The sequence below is a fragment of the Triturus cristatus genome, chromosome 6, assembly GCF_964204655.1.
Source record: "Triturus cristatus chromosome 6, aTriCri1.1, whole genome shotgun sequence".
In the NCBI taxonomy this organism is placed as follows: Eukaryota; Metazoa; Chordata; class Amphibia; order Caudata; family Salamandridae; genus Triturus; species Triturus cristatus.
In genome coordinates, this window is record NC_140589.1 from 1,843,778,818 (window position 1) to 1,843,794,359 (window position 15,542).

The window sequence follows — 15,542 nt, forward strand, 5'->3', positions numbered from 1 at the left end:
ATGCTAAAGCATATGATCTACAGCTCATATGCTTCAAACGGAAAATGCTACTTACCCAGTATGCATCTGTTCTTGGCATATAGAGCTGTAGAGTCATATACACCCACCCGCCTACCTGGGTGCCTTTACCTGTTGCACTGATATCTTACTTGGATACAATTTACATTAACATCTCCTTTTATTACTTTACTAACTCCTTCATCACCCTTTATGACAAAACAATGTAAGGATGGAGTCGATGCCCATGCGCATTCTCTCTGAAAGGAGGAGTCACCTACCTCGTGACTACAAGACTTCTTCAAACAAACAAACAGTGCAAACATCTGTACCGAACACCAGATGGCGATCTGTGCTAAAGCATATAACTCTACAGCTCTATATGCCAAGAACAGATGCATACTGGGTAAGTAGCATTTTCCTATTACATCGTCCGCCCCTTCTGGTCAAAGATGTATAAGGTTTGTAGGTTTTCAAAAAACACATGCAACCCGGAGCCAACAACTGGGCTGCAGCTTAAAATGTTTGTGTGCAGAAGATGCAGCGATACATATGGTAAAATATATTAAATGAAAAATGGGTATGAAGGAAGCCTTTGTATTTCTGAGAAGTGTCCAAGATAATGAGATTAGGGACAGTGGGTGGTTATTTGTACACCTCTGAACTTGTAACTGTTCTGTGATTCGCAGTGCATTTTACAAAATGTGTTTCTTGCACAATGCTTGGAAGCCAAAAATGCAGAGAAATCTAATTGGTAATAACAAATGTTCTTATGTGTCTGGCGACTGCAGCACAAAACACTCCAAAACGTGACCTGGAGCGATGACCTTTCCCCCATCAAAATAAAAGCTTTTATTTTTTAATGTGGTTAGTTGTGGATTTTTGGCTCAGCTACAACCCAGAGAAACCTATCAAATCCAGACATTTTTGAAAACCACAAACCAAGGGCTGCCTAGGATGCTCTGTCTTGCGTAGATCCCCTTACCATTTCTTACCCATGGAGCCCTTCAAGCTTTGGCAAAAATCATTGCATTTTCTCTACATTTCTGTGAATTCTAAACATGTGGGTATCCACAAATTTTCCTCCATCAGTGTTCCCACACCTGATAAACTCAATCCCACTTTTGTGCATTAGTCTAGTGCCTGCCACAGTAATTGCTCAAACGAGGGCTGATAGCCCTCCCAAAAAGTATACTAAAAACACTATTTCATGGTGGCTGGTGTCCTTTCTCAACAGATTGGATGTAAAACGCTTGCTGTTTGACCCAAGGCATGGCAGAAAGACTGATTTGCCTGTGGTGGGAGGAGCATTGGTCGATGTGAGTGGAGCATAGGCCCAGGCTGAGGGGCCACTCACCCACAATCCAGTATTTCTGGTGGTCTTTTGGAGTGAATACCCTTCATTGGGAATTGCTTGTCCAGTACAATCCCCAAACAGGAATGCACTAGGTGGATGTAGGAAAGTGGGTTACTGTTGCAGTAAACCCCCACTTTTTGCCAGACTACTGATGCACTTTTTCTTGTTGTGCCCTGGGTCCCTGCCAATCAGGTTCCCAGGGCCTGTGTTCTTTCCCCAAACCTATCCCAATTGGCAGCTCTGGCCACTGGTCAGCCCCTGGCAAATGGTACCACAGGTTCCCAGGGCACTGTGACCAGGGAAGACCTCTAAGGGCTGCAGCACTTTTGCCACCCTTAGAGGCCCTGTACCTTTACACACACACTGCCTTTGCAGTCTGCGTGTTTTGGTGCAGAACAAAGTAAAGAGTCGACAAGGCACACATCCCTGTGTGCCATGCCTACAGCCCACTGCCCTGGCATAGATCAGTCACCCCTCTAGCTGGGTGCCCTATGCCAGTGGTGAGGGTACAGGTGCATGAGCCATGCACCCCTACAGTGTCTAAGTCCGTTCTTAGACATTGTAAGTACAGTCCTGCCATTACAAGTATATAGTGCTGGGAGCTTGTCATTACGAACTCCACAGCACCAAATAGCTGCACTGAAAACTGGAAAGTTTGGTATCAAACTTCTCAACACATTAAACCCACACTGCCAGTGTGGGATTTAATGAAAAATGCACACAGAGGGCATTTCAGAGATGCCCCCTGAAAACTAACCCACCACTAGTGTCCAGGCTGAGTGGCTGCTTCAGCTTCCACCTTCAGACACGTTTCTGGACCCCTGGGTCGAGAGCCTGCTGCTCTTAGGGACCTGAAACTATGCACATCCTGGGACGAGGTGCCAAGTCTCCTCCTCCCCCAGGATGGGCAGTGTTCAGGAAGGGGAAGCTTCAAAGGCAGGTAGCCTTTGTGAGCCTCCCCAGACAATTTTCTGCTTTCAGCAACTGGTCCCCACTGGTTCTACTCCCCACTTTGGGCGGGAGAACAGGCGGGAAAAACAAGTGAGGGAGAGAGGTGTGTCCACCTCTGCCAACTCCACCCCTCAGGTATGGGAGGCAAGGTGAAGCACAACTGAGTCCCTGCCACCTTGAGGACCGGGGGGGGGGGGGGGGGCCCAACCAACCAGGAACAGGCTCCTGCCCCCCTCCCACTGGAGGGTGGCACAATAGGGGGTGTACCCACCCCAGGGAAGGGACCCATTGGTCCTTGCCCGTTAACTACCTGTAACGCCCCTAAATCTAGTACCCTGAACCTTGCTTCCTCGGATTCGGAAACGACAAGAAGAAAAGGACCGAACAGCGGTGCAGCCAGCTATCAAGAGGAAGAAGCCCACTGACTTGGCCCCAGCCCTACAGGCCTGTCTTCCACCGAAACTGCTCCTGCAAAATCTTGGTGTGTCCTGCAGCCAGCAACCTTGAAAACCCCAGAGGACTTGCCTGCCTTCACTTCCAAAAACTGCTTCTCCCGTGAACACCGAATTTGTTCAACTGCAAATTCTGGCAGCTGCCGGAGACTGCGAATCCAACCCGAACCCGGCCCGAGCACGAGTGGAAAAACACCACGCGGAGGTCACCCTGGCAATCCTGACCCAAGATCCAGCAACCCCTGACCTGCCTCAATCCTCCAACCGACGCCTGCAGCCTAAATCCAGAAGCCCCCCCCCAACCAGGAGCTGGTAAGAAGATGCTACCCCAAAAGGCACCCCTGTAGCAGACACCCTTGTGTGCCTAAACCAACGGTGCCTAACCAACCCTTAACTTACCTCTCGAAGTGGTGGTTTCACCCAGAAGTCCTTCTTCTCCCTGCCTGCAGTGCTTTTACAAACAGGAGGTTCTCCATTGAAAACAGGGCGACCTACGTCGAAACAGCACTCTGCACCCAGCCGCCTCAGTGCTGCCGAGAGTGCACCTTTTTGTGCTACTTTGTTTCCCCATTTGACCTGACCTAAACCCTAGGAGCTTTTCTCCCACAACCCAGTGGCCTGCTTGCCAGCTGCCACCAACCAAAGGCCCCCTATCCCCCATTGGATAACATTGGGCCTCAACTCTCTGCACCCGGCTGCCCTGGTGCTGCTGAGGGTTTAACAAGAGTGCATCACTGACTCTGGAGGGGCCCCTGAGTCTAACCACAGAACCTTAACTCCCACAGTTGATAACTTAACTGTGAACCGATAACCTGTTTTTCCGCACCCGACGACTGAAGCCCTGGAGTCCCCCGCTACGCTGGAAGCCCTGGGGGTCCATCCAAAACGTGGCATGGAGCGGAGGTGAGCCCGGGCCGACCTGCTATGACGTTCGCGCTGAAGCCGGGACCTGCACTACGGAGAAGTCCGAGCGCGATACAGGCGGCCCGGGGTGCTGTGGGGCGGGACTCCCGCATGCTGCTTCCGCTCGCTGCTGGCTGCGATCTGGAGAGTTGGGGACACAGGCACACGCTCCGGAGCACAGCCCCCCGGCTGCACGAAAGGATTGCGGGAGGCCTGACGGGTCGGAGCTACGTGCACCAGGCGGCGGCTCGGGGAGCCGCGCTGAGGCCCGGCAGAGACTGACAACATGCAGCCCTCCCAGGCGATCCAACAAGGGATAGGTGGTGAGTGGGGAGGATTGCCTCTGTGTGCCTACCATCCAATTCAGAGGCTGAGGCGTGTGGCTGGACTCTTTCCCCCCCCCCCCCCCCCCCCTCCCCATCCCCCCCTCTTACACCACCACCATGACTCCCCTGGCACGACTTGGAGCCTGGTGGGACTTTGCCAAACTGGATACAGGGGGTTGATTCCGTTTTGAGACCAGGACAGGTCATGAACCATGCCCAATTGTCCGTCCACACCCAGTTTCACTCCCGTGGTGACGCTGCTCTCCCTCTCACGTGCGCGCCTGGCAGCGGGGCCTCCATTGTCCATCTCTGGCTCCCCTGCCAGCCGGTACGAGTAGCGGACTCGCTGCTGGGACCAGCGGGACTGAGCAGGTGGGGAGGGGTAGCGACACCATCACTGTACAGTTTGCCCTGGCTGGCCGACCGTGCGAATCTGGGACCTACACCGGCCGGTTGGCTCGTTATGAGGCAGACCTGTTCCTCTGACCTGTGGATTGTGAGGCCGACAGAGGGGTGCAATCGCTAACTGAGATCCAAGACCCTCCCAGCTGATAGATCCTACCACCCCTTCTCTACAACAGACGTACTATGGACAGGGTCGTGCACCTGTCTCCCACGTAAGGGTGGCCTGAACCACTCCCAAGCCCCACCCCCCCCGACCATACGGAGTCCCATGAACAGTAATTTCGGGCGCCACCGGAGTGGAGAGCGCACTATCTCACTACAGTGATCCCATGTCATGGGCCGAACCAAAGCGAAAACGCACCAGGGCCCCCCCCCCCCCCCCCCCCCCCCCCCCCCCCCCCACCCTGGTAGACGGTACGAGGCCTTCTCCCCGGTTCCAACTGGGGCTGCTCCAGACAAATTGGATCTAATGCTGCAGGAAATCCGCGATTCCAGTGCGGAATTTGCGGTGCAACTCGGTACATTTACAACTGGCTTTACGCTCCGCAGGGCGGACCACGGGAAACTAGCAGATACCGTCAAGGACCATGGACAATCCCTCAAGGACCTGAACCCGTGAGTGGCCACGAATTCCACCGAGATACGACAACTGCAGCAACAAGTATCGGGCCTTATGGACAGAGTGGAGGATGCGGAGGGTAGAAGCAGGCGCAACAACATCCGCGTGATCGGCTTGCCAGAGCGCAGCGAGGGTAATGGGGCGACTGACTTTATGGAGGCGTGGTTCCGGGACCATGTAGCACCGGAGGGACTCTCCCCGTACTTCTGTGTCGAACGGGCCCATCGAATACCAACCGGGCCGCCTAGCCCAGGCGCGCCATCCCTGCCCATTGATAGTGAAAATCCTGAATTATAGGGACCGGGACGTGCTGCTACAGAAAGCGAGGGAAAAATCCATATTCCAGTTTGGAAACCATCGCATATCATTATAACCTGACTACACTGTTCTGGTCCAGAGACAGCGAGCGTCCTACCAGGCGGTCAAGAAAAAACTGCAAAAAGCGCAACTCAAATACGCATTTCTCTACCCGGCCAGGCTCAAGGTCATCTATGACCAACTCAATTCTTCGACAGCCCTGCGGATGCCGAGGAATGGATGGAAGTTATGGGTATAGGGTCTAGTCAGCTCAGCCATCCAGATTAATCACCGCAAGGCTCGGGAAAATCCTCGACTCCTCAGAAATCAGGATCTCACCGACCCCGGACCCCCACCCAGGAGAAAAGTGGAACGGGGCCATCGCGCGAACAACAACGCTGTGACCAGAAGAGGGCTCTGGCCGCTGCTGGAGCTTGCCGCCAGGACCGCCTAAAAACCACCACAGACTCTGAGGACAGTACCCTGAACTCTTATTCTGAACAAAATATTATCCTCTTTCTACAATCACCACCAGGGCGGTAGATGACATAATTGATAATCAATAGCCGCAGGACACACTTGTTTAGTGCAGAACCTTTTTGAAACATGGACCGGCAAGTGAAATGCAGAGGACATAGAAACTGACTTCAGAAGCATATCGTCCTTTTTTCTGTATTCTTGCTCTCTGTTATTTGTAATTTTGAAATCCCCAACATGATAATGCTTGAGGGTGAACACTGTTGCTTAAATGGACCACTTTTTTTTTTTTTTTTTCCCCAGCAAACACAGGGGAAATGGGTTGTGGGGACTCTGGGGCGAAGTCTTACTTTTTGTATATGCAATTTTGATTATGGCGGTACCACTGTCTCTGTTCGGTTTATTCATAATCCCCCCCCCCTATGTGGGCCCCGTGGAGCCACCAGGTGACGGACACTACCGTACACATGGACATGATCAAGGGCAGCGTACGCACTGTTATTGGTTATGGAATTATTGTATATTTATGTTGGGCCCAGCGCAGTTCAGACGCGGTGCCGGGTGTTGTTGTAGTTCATGGGGAAGGGGACTCCTGGTCGCAACTGGTTCGCAGGCTCTATTTGCATGGTAGCTTCGCTTTTACAAATAGTATCATGCCAACAACGACTACCACCTTAGGGTCTTATAATCTAGTCACATGGAATGTATGTGGTTTGGGGGCGATGCAGAAGAGACATCGCATACACGCTTATCTCCTCGGGCGGGGACATATTAATCCACCAACTACTCTGCGTTCGCCAGGGGAGCGACGTTCTGGGTACGTCATGGGGTCCCCTTTCTGGAACTGGAGCGTCGGGTTGATGACCAAGGGAGGTACATATTACTGAAGGGCACATTAGATGGTGCCCTGATAATCCTGGGTAGTGTATACACCCCTAACTTTGAAGAGGATAGTTTCCTGAGCCGCCTGGGTACTGCATTGGCGGACTGGGATGGTATCCCCTGGGTGCTGGGGGGAGATTGGAATGCTGTGTTGGATGTTACCCTAGATAGATTCCGCCCCCCCCCCCCCCCCACCTTAACTGCGCGAATACTACTAAGTTGGCCGCACTGTTTGCTACCTCGGTGGATGGCTGGACACTTGCGGACATATGGATATGTCTATATCCTGCCCACAAGGAGTACTCTTTCTTCTCCCCAGTGCATGGTTTCCATACTAGAATCTATAGATTTCTTTGCTCCCGAGCCAAATCACACAGGTCTGCCACGCTACTTACCTAGCTAAAACCTTCTCAGACCACAACCCCCTAGAGCTTACACTAAATCGGGGTACTGTGCCTACCCCTGTGCCCACCTCGAGGCTACATCTGCAGCTATTAGAGGACGCTCCTTTCCGGACAGCCCTCTCCACCACCATTACTAATTATCTAGCTGACAATTGGAACACAGCCTCTTTTAACTTAATCGAATGGGATGCGCTCAAGGTGGTAGTACGGGGGGCATCGATAGGACAACTAGTGGGGGCTCGCCAGGAAACGCACCAACGATTACACGCAGTTTAGCAACTGCTGACTATATTGGATCAAGAAGCGGTGACTGACCCTGATAAACAAACGGAACTACAGACTGCCCATATCGAACACGCTGACACACTAGAAACACTACGGGTAATTGATCAGAGGGCATTCCTCCAATGTAAACACACAGAAGCAGACAGGTCTGGTACACTTCTTGCCCGCATAGTTCTCGATTGGCACGACCCTCCGGTAATAACTAGCGTCCATACAACCCTTGGCAATATTGTCCACACCCAGCAGGACATCAACCTAGCCTTCCAGGACTATCTTACCACACTATATGCGACGCCCCCACCTGTCCAACTCCTCTGTCATGGAATTCCTGCAGGATTTACCTATGCCGGTACTTCCTGAAGAGAGATGTGCGAGTATAGATGGTCCCATAACACAACAAGAAATATGAGTTGCGATAAAAGATATAAATCGAAATAAAACGCCTGGGATTGACTGGCTACCCATTGAATTTTACCACACGTATTCGGAGGTATTGGTGCCTGTACTAGAAGCAGTATATAATACAGCCTTTGCGGAAGGCCACTTACCACACTCTACCATGCAAGCATTGGTCATATCCTTACCCAAACCAGGACGTGACAGCCTAGATCTCCATAGTTACAGGCCCCTCTCCTTACTTGCAATGAAGTATAAAATCTTAAGTAAGGCTCTTGCTTCTTGATTCTCTTTCCTGGAAATTTATGTTCACAACCCTTCAAAGATTTGGATTCCCAGACACATACCTGAAATGGGTACGTCTTCTCTATACGGCCCCTACGGCCCGGGTCCGCACGGGACACTACATCTCTAATCAATATTCTATCCACAGGGCATATGGCAGGGTTGTCAGTTATCGACATTATTATTCGTACTCGCACTAGAACCTTTAGCGATGGCACTCAGAAGATCGGTAGACCGGCTTGGTATACCAATCGAAGGAGTGACCCACCTGAACTCCCATCTGCGCAGACGATATCCTGTTGTATTTACGGGACATGTCGGCCGACAACGCTCCCTTACCGGATATCCTTGATACCTTTTGAACGCCTCTCGGGACTGGCTATAAACCCGGACAAATCTGTGGTCTTATTTTTCAGGGATAGACCAGGCCCAGATACCCTGTGCTTTGACGATTATACCTTGCCAGTGGCACCCACCCTTTAAATACTTTGGTATTCAAGTATATAGAACACAGGCAGAACAGACAGAAGGAAATATCACACAAGCCATAATGGGACTCCGGGCCAGTGTGGCCTTCTGGGCCTCCCTACCGCTCTCAGTAATGGGGCGGGTTGCCATCTCTAAGATGGTGATGCTCCCTCGCCTATTATACTACTTTGTGAACTTACCGGTCATAATACCACAGTCTACCTTTAACACATTAAACACCTTGTTGTTGGACCTTATCTGGGGCAAGTGCAGCAAGCGTGTCAGCCTACGGAAACTCCAACTCGTGAGTGGAGAGGGGGGGGGGGGGGGGGCTGGGAGTTCCCGACTTCCGTACCTACTACTATGCTAGTCGGCTCCAGTGGCTATCCTGGAACCGCGGGGAGACATTTACAAGAAATTGGGTACTCATCCGGGGAGTTGGACCGGGGGATGCTACACTCTGCTGTTGCCCAAGGTTAAGATCCCCTCGGACAGCCCCCCCCCCTTTTGTATACTGCTTTACAATGCTGGAAGAAGGCATTGACCTACACCTCCATGGCGACTCCTTACTCACCGAACATTCCTCTTTTAGGTATCCCCACACCACAGGGCAGGCTATCGAAGACCAGTATACAGGATTGGATGGATGTTTGAGTGGAGGACATTTGAGCGTTCTTTACTGACGGACACTTGATGGACCACAACACCTTCTTGCAGACCACAGGCGCCTCGCCACATTTATATTTATTGCACGCCACTATATCCCACTATATAAAGAACACATGGGCACCGCAGCGAACCCCAACAGCACAACCTAGTACATCTGTTATATCATATGGGGAAGGGGGAACATTTGGTGCATTGGTTATACACAGGAATACGGACGCACGCTGCGATCCTGCTAACTTCACTAAGAGAGCAATGGTCTGGGGACTCTAACTCGGAGATTACTGATAAAGCTTGGCAGTGCATGCTAGAACACCCCAAAAGAGTTTCCCGCAATGCCAAACTAAAATTCATCCAGACCATGATCTTACATCGGGCATATCTCACCCCCAAGCGGATCCATCGTATGTTTCCTGATGCCTCACACAATTGCCCCCGCTGTAAAGGGGATGAGGCGGACTTTCTCCATATGCTGTGGTCTTGTCCACATCTCTGGAACTACTGGGAGGGAATCCGTCAAGCTCTAGACAAAACCACACAAACTCCTATATCAGATGACGCCCTGAACTGCCTAATGGGCCTCCGCAAGAGCTCGAGAGTTCAGAAAGTACGACTGAGATTCATAGACCTAGCTCTCATTTTAGCGGTAAGAACTCTTACTATGAGGTGGAAGTCCCCCAGGTGTCCAGCGTTATTCAGTTAGCAAGCTGACATGATACAATGGGGAAAGGCCGAAGGGGCGGCACTTAGGAGGGAGGAGGAGAAGGGGCTTCGGAAGCAGCCCATTTCCATGGACTGGGAGGCAATGCGACACGAGTTTGAATCACTTGACTTATTGCCCCCTCCGGGTACTCAAGTTTCGTAGACACTTAGAGGGAATAGGTGACTATACCATAGTAGGCCTCAAGTTTGTGACCCATACATCGCATCGCGTGATTACTGAGTACCAGTCCGTGCTACCCTGTTAGTACTTCCCCTTGAGATCCTACTGGACATAGAAAACACTGTACAACCAGGAGTGGGAGGGATGGGAGGGTTAGGGTGGGAAGGGACAAAGTTGCATTTGTTATTTATGTTAACTGGAAAAAGTAATAACACTATGCTATGCATTTATTTGCCATTCCTGCAGTGGGCAGCTATACGTGAGGTCACCAGACCTTATTAATACCCCTTTTTCAGCCTTAGGGAGGGAAGGGGAAAAGATGGTAACCCTGTGAAGTATTTAAACGATATTTATGGTAAGAAGAAAATGGCTGCCCCTATGTAATTTTTCACTGCATTGGATTTTGATATGATATCTAAATAAAGTGTGTTATACATAAAAAAAAATATATATAGAGCCAGTTTCCTACAGGGGAGTGTTGATCAGTGCTTGGGGAGGGGAAGGTTGAATTATGTCTGCTTGGCACTAATCAAAAATGCAAGCAGACACACAGTTTGCTTTTAGGTTGTTTTGCTGAGAGGACTGAGCACTGTGTACACTGGCCTTGCAGCAAAACAAAAGAAATCTGGCTCTGGAGGTGAGGGACCCTCTTTCCTCTCGCCCTGAGTTTGATATCCGAAAAGAAAATACTTCACACTATGAAGGTAGAGGATGTCAGCGGGTCTTCTTCCTCAGTTAAACCGTTAATGTGAAAGTTTCAAAAAAATACTTGTCAACTTTTGCCGTAAAATTCTCTTCTTTACTTGCTCTTTCATCTGGACGTGGAGTACATGTGGGAGAGTTGAAGCCAGTTTTTGAAATGCCTCTTACAGGCCGAAGGCATTTTCACCATGTGTGTTCGGGGGTTATTATTTTGTTGATGGACATTTATATTGTTTTTTAGGTCTCGCCTGACCCAGCGCATGCGCTGGTCTGGCGAGACTTTTTGAGAGGGCTCCAAAAAGTGCTACCAGGCCAGCCTAGAGCTGCAGTGCGTGTGCGCGCCGCGCTTGACCGCGATTACTTTTACGGCCGCTTTGATGTTTGATCGCGATCGCTATGCCAATGCTTGTAATTATTTACTCGCCATCTACCTTTGCAGCTGCCTTTTCCTCCTCTGCCTGTCCTCGCCGTCATTCTGTGCCTGTTAGTAGTTCCACTCCTTTCTTCATCTCTTCTACTGGCTGTCGTTGTAGGTTTAAGAACCTAACGCGTCTTGTATTTCCTACCTTGTGAATGTCTCAAAAATGTATTTAGAATTGGCAGCACAATGCCAGTAAGCCCCGCCCCCTTTATTATCTCAGTACTCCACTCCAGTCCCACAGTGATTGCAGCTTTTGTCGGTAGTCCAGTAACCCCAAATGCTGGTTGTCTGCTGTTATTGTACGCATTTAAAGAGACCCCGAATGATCCATCTCCCTGCGCCCTGCAAAACCTTGGATTATCTTCCCTTCTCCTGCATTGCACCGCCCACTAATCCTAAACCGATGAGCCGGATGTCCACGCGCTTGCAAAGGCACGAGGGCTCGTTGGGAGTCTGGGCTCCAACCCCACGGGCTTCATTATCGGATTGCCGAATTTTGGGCACTCTAGTTGGTCTCTGGCAGCAAATAGTGGCACATTTGCATTCCATAGGCATCCAAGCGCCATTCTTGGACTGGGCATAGTTCCACAGTAGTCTAATCCTGCTGGTGCCAGGCACAGCCAGAGTTCGTGATTAAAAACTGCCAAGTCTTTCTGTCTAGTATTCTTTCCGCTACGCATGTTTTTGCTTTGCTTTGGTTCGCCGCCGTTTTGGATCACATAAAATCTATTGTGCTTACATTTACTCCTATTTCAAACACTCCCTAACAAGCTGCCCTTGTAAGCGTCTTTCCCAGTGTCAACCGGGAGGGGAAAGACTTGTAGTAGGATTCTTACTGTCTTGTTCTTCGTCCCTTTACCGAAGAGAACCCTATCTAAAACGGAGGCAACTATAAAATAAATACATCTCTTTGAAGCTGGACATCATTCGGTTACACATTTCCCTTTTAGGAAGATTTTAGAATTCCTTTCATTTTGTGGGAACCTAAGTCAACGCAACAAATTTTATAATCGTGCTAAATATTTTATATTTATTTTAACATGCAACTAATGCATCTGTAGAACCTTCTAGCCACCTTTTTGCGATAAAAGAAAACAGTAACAGAAAAATCGAATTGCCCTGTTATTAAAACTTTTTAATGATTTAGCCCTCGTCAAGACCTAATAAGCAAACCCTGCCCAGCTCTTCCCTTGATGTCTTCCAGCAAATGTCACTTTAAGCCCTCTTTCTCATAACCAAAACACCCCCAGTGAGCTTTTTCCAAATCTTCCACCAATAAGTCGCTGTAAGCCAGGATAGTTATTAAATGGAAATAAAACTCGAACACGAGAAAACCCTGGCGCTGGGCATGAAAGCATCATTTGTTGAGCTGGTGCGGCCATGCACTAATGGCACAAATAACATAGCTGCATGTAGAGAGGAGACTGCCTTATTTCTTTGAATAGGCCGTTATACATGGTTGGGCAACAGAGCGTTTTAAGTGCAGTGATGGCTGATAATCTTTCAAAAAGAAATCATGTAAACACCCACCATAAACCGCTTCTCAGGGAAGGATCTGGGGTTTTCCTCCAGAGAGAAGTTAAAAAAAGACAATGTTGTGCACTTTACACCACAGCTTATGGATAAACTTGCTATAAAGCCATACGTTTTGAAGAGCAGTCAAGAAATATGGCAACACATTCACTGTGTGCCAAGCAGTCCTGGTTTCAGGAATACTGGAGGTTCCTTCGCCTCTGAGGATTTTGACAAACTGGTGGCAAAATGGTACATTTCTTAGCCCAGTTTCCCTACAAAAAATATCTAAAATGTCTGATGGGAGCATACTGGAAACCTAGACCAAGGGAAACGCTGTGTGTGTCTGTTTTTTTTTACTCTTCGCTCGTGTCTTCGCAGTTCCTCTGTTCCGCCACGCCACTGTCCTCTCTTTCCGTTCTGTTCCCTCCTTGCCTGTCCTATTCCATCTTGCATCTTTCGTCCATTGCTCTATCTTCTGTTCCTCCCTAGTCTCTCTTGATCCCTCGTGTCTTCTGTTCTCCCTTCTTGGCTCTAACATTCCCTCCTTTCCTCTCTCCTGTGCCTCCCATTCCCTTTATGCATGTCCTGTTCTCTCTTTTTGTCTCACATTCTCCCGTTTTCACTCACATACCCCTTTTCCCACCAACAGTTCCTTCCTTCTTTCTTCTCCCTCTTCTTTCTCCTGTTCCCTTCTTCCCTTTGCCGTTTTTTCTTCCCTCCGCTTCTAACATTTACAGTCCATCCTGGCTCATCCGTCTCCTCGTTCCCTGTCATGTTTCCTCCTTCAACACCTGCTACCTCTCGGTGCTTCGAAGTGTCATTTTGTCGGTATAAGCGCTATTCCTCCCATGAGTGGAGAGGATGTGGCGTAACGGCCAGAGCTGCCGTGCCCTTCGCGTTGCTTGTTTTATTCGGTACTGCGTCGGAAGGGCTAACTCCCGGAGCCGTTTCTAGATCTCCGAACTGCAGCCATATTTCAGTAGAAGAGCCCGTGACTGCTTTACTAAGCAGCGTGCATGATGCAGCTTTGGAAAGGGTCTCTTTCACTGTAGATGTTATGCCACTGGCTCTGCATGTAAGGCGTACCTTCCTCGCTGTGTTAGGTGGCAATAAAAACACGACAGCACGAAAACACGTTACCACATCTAATGGATGGGCCATGCCTAGAAAAGTAATCATTTACCTGAACACCAGATTTGGATAATATTGCCCTCCCTCGCTCACTTGTTTCCTCGGTTATCTCCCTCCTTCTGTTTCATGTTCCCTCCCTCAACACCTGCTGCCTCTCGGTGCTTCGAAGTGTAATTTTATCGGTATAAGCGCTATTCCTCCCATGAGGGGAGAGGATGTGGAGTAACGGCCAGAGCTGCCGACTTTTCAGCTGGAGAAGCAGGTTCGAGTCGGCGCCCTCAACATACTGTGATTCTGGGCAAATCACTTCATGTCCCCGCGCCTACCAACAATGAATATGCACTTGTGTAATATAATTGGTGCTAATGTAAAGCGCTTCAATACATTAGGGTCGGGTTTGCGCTATCTAAAACTACAGAAAACAAGCATTGGTAGAGCCAATAGGTCTCGTAGGACCTTAAAAGTGTTTAGCCATGCAACAGTTAATGTTGTTGCACCAAGGATATTGTGCTGCATAACTAAATACTTATAAGGTCCCAAAGACGAGACCTATTGGCTATGCGAATGCTTGTTTGTGTTTTTTTTGCAATTGTATCTTATTTGGCGTGTGGTTTGCAAAAGCAGTGTAGGATACCTCATACCTTTTGGATCATTGATTGACTTGAAATGGTAGCTGTGGAGTTTTACTTTGTTGAGAACACCCTAGATACATATTCACAAATGTATACTATCGCGGCTGTTGGTTTGCATTGGGTATTTGAGAAGCATGACATTTAATGTAGAATAAATTGTTAATATATGTATTCTTAGATGCCATAGTTTCATTTTGAAAAGGGTCGTAAAATGGAATCGATGCAGAACATATTTATGCTGGCATGGCAGTTTAAAAAAAAAAATATATATCTGACATTTTATCAGAATGTAAGTGTATTCTGATGGTAGGAAGGCTTTGTTTGGTAGTATGAGCTCTGTAGTGATGGTTTTTCCCTTTCAGGTCATCTTCATCACAGAGTACATGTCATCTGGTAGTTTGAAACAGTTCTTGAAGAAGACTAAGAAGAACCACAAAACCATGAATGAAAAGGCTTGGAAACGATGGTGTACGCAAATCCTTTCTGCTCTTAGGTAACTCACATTATCACAAATTGTGGCAAACTACTCCTGTATTTGGCCTTGGGGTTTTCTGTCCCACTGTGAAAGGCTTTCTCCCTTCTGCCCTCCAGTTTTACTCTTTTCGTCCATACCTCTCCCCACAGCATACAAGCAAACTTTTTACACCCTTATTTTCCACTGGTTCTCCATGGCTTGTTTTTCACCAACCATGAGTCCTTTCTGCTCTTTACCCTGTTTCTCATTACTTTCTAGCCTCATCTTCACCCAGCAGCCTATTCGTATGCAATATTCTGCTTCAGCATACACATGTCAATATTCACCAGCCTTTGCCACCCAATCTCTGTCTCCGCTGACCAGTCCTTGGGCTCAGTTCAACTCCTTTCCCTTCACAAATCAATTGCCATCCCACTGCATGTATGTTTGCCTTTTATTTCCGTCTCACATTCCATTTCTGCCACAATCCTTTGCCCTGTTATAGCGCTGTTCTATTCCTTCCTCAACAAAGCCCCATTCCGACCCTTCTATTGAATTGCCCATAATTATGTCCTCCTCCTTCAGCCTAAGCACTTCATAAAAAAAAAATGTCTGCCAAAAGAGCGGTCCCTTG

At 49.0% G+C, this 15,542-nt stretch overlaps 1 protein-coding gene across 1 annotated transcript in view; it reads left to right on the forward strand.

Moving 5' to 3' along the window:
- Positions 1 to 15,542, forward strand: part of NRBP1 (nuclear receptor binding protein 1) — a 435,736-nt gene that overhangs the window by 83,240 nt on the left and 336,954 nt on the right. The window contains exon 5 of the mRNA XM_085613305.1: positions 14,817 to 14,947. Within this exon, the coding sequence (XP_085469431.1) occupies positions 14,817 to 14,947 (131 nt within the window). The remainder of the gene's footprint in view (positions 1 to 14,816; positions 14,948 to 15,542) is intronic.